Source organism: Priapulus caudatus, unplaced genomic scaffold (genome assembly GCF_000485595.1).
Source record: "Priapulus caudatus unplaced genomic scaffold, Priapulus_caudatus-5.0.1 Scaffold21, whole genome shotgun sequence".
NCBI classification, from domain to species: domain Eukaryota; kingdom Metazoa; phylum Priapulida; class Priapulimorpha; order Priapulimorphida; family Priapulidae; genus Priapulus; species Priapulus caudatus.
The window spans coordinates 617,075-618,874 of NW_014577082.1; the positions used below are offsets into that span (position 1 = coordinate 617,075).

Below are 1,800 nucleotides of genomic sequence, written 5' to 3' on the forward strand. Positions count from 1 at the left end.
CTGTAGCAACAGACCTCAGATGAGCCCAGACGCTCTGCGGCTCTTTTAATTATTAATAATACTATTATTATTAATACTAATAGTTAAACTTAATTATTAATAATAATAGTATTAATAGTAGTTATACACACTGTAAAAATTTAGTCTAGGCCTGGCATGGACTATAGTTTGATGTAGCATAAAATTTGCAGTCTGTACGGGGGTATAAGACACCCAGTAAAGCTGAAGGGGTCGTTGTCGTATATGTAGTAGCCGAGGTGTCGGCAAGTATGTTGCCTACGCCTACTCCCTAACCCTAACCCTAACCCTAACACCCTAACCCTAACCCTAACCATATTAAATAGTTACCTCGGGTACATATTATACGCCATTATACGACAACGATCCTTCGTGCCCCAGTAAACCTACAAAAAGTCATTTAGATACTACTATAGTGATTGGGTGCAGTATTTCATTTTTCTTCTAGAGCCTTGTATGCCCACTTTATACATAATTACCTAAGTGTTAGGGAATTATATATAATGTATGTGTGATCAAAAGTCTGTAGAGAGGTGTGTGCTATTCAGTAATTAATGCTGAAGGGGTCGTTGTCATATCAGGTACTACATATATGTACCCGAGGTACATATATGTATACACAAAGTGTACCAGACTTGTACTACAGAAGTGTACCCTAACCCTAATCCTAACCCTAACCCTAAACATACCTCATATAAAAATATAAACATAATACTAAACAACCTAAAACTACCTCGGGTACATATAAGTTGTACCTCCTGATACGACAACGACCCTTCGTGCGTAATTAATCAGGTTTATAGTTGTTGTATAATAATACTTATGTTATTTACACTTTATTATTGGTGTAGTGCCTTGTTAACAAGCCATATTTCTATCTCTATTAGGTCATGTCCAGCAGTTAACATATGTATGTGTTTACTGTTCTAGGCGATGCAGAAATAGTGTCAATTGATGCTTTTAATAAGTCTAATTATGGAAATGGAGTTGTCATTGGAATAACGTTTATTAAGGTAAGGAATAGATGATCGTAATTATTTAAGTGAAGAATGATAAAAATAATATTCTGTGTCAGGTTGTTTGTGCATATATGCTCTTGAGACTTAGTGTCATCACTAAGTCCACTCTTAAAAATTTTGTGGTTTGGCTTTAGCCTGATATAGATGTATAATCTTTTGTATACTTGTTTTAAATCATTGAATATTAAATATTTTATTATTATTTAACTTCCTGATTTTTAGCTCCACTTGACATCGTTAAGCTGAGCTATTGCCATAGGTCGTCGTCCGTCGTCCGTCCGTCCGTCCGTCCGTCCGTCCGTCCGTCCATTCGTCCGTCAACATTTGACTACGGTCAACGATAACTCCAGGAACCGTTTGACCCACATGTTTGAAATTGGGTATAGTTGTTACTGCTATGCTCCCATATTAAACGTCCTATTTTGGAGCACGCCAGTCGACATACTTTCGAGCCACGGCAATTTTTTGCCAAAAATGGGAATTGCCATTAATCAGTTCAGGTTCAACGGATTTTGCTCATTTTTGGTATGTGAATGAATAAAGGCTAGGGGTTTTGATATTTAAAAAAAATATGCAAATTAGGTAGGGTTTGGCAATTATATAGCATATTATATAGACACGCAGATAACAAACAGTCTGTGGTGTCATACTCGTCTGGTTCGTTTTACAAGATTTCATTGACAATATCTTTAATGCAAAATTCCTGCTATGAACATATATGATTTATACTATTATTATTATATTATTATTATTATGATATAAT

General features: G+C 35.4%; 1 protein-coding gene across 1 annotated transcript in view; it reads left to right on the forward strand.

Moving 5' to 3' along the window:
- LOC106812427 (kaptin-like) overlaps nt 1–1,800 on the forward strand; it is a 12,024-nt gene that overhangs the window by 705 nt on the left and 9,519 nt on the right. The window contains exon 2 of the mRNA XM_014816309.1: nt 949–1,031. Within this exon, the coding sequence (XP_014671795.1) occupies nt 949–1,031 (83 nt within the window). The remainder of the gene's footprint in view (nt 1–948; nt 1,032–1,800) is intronic.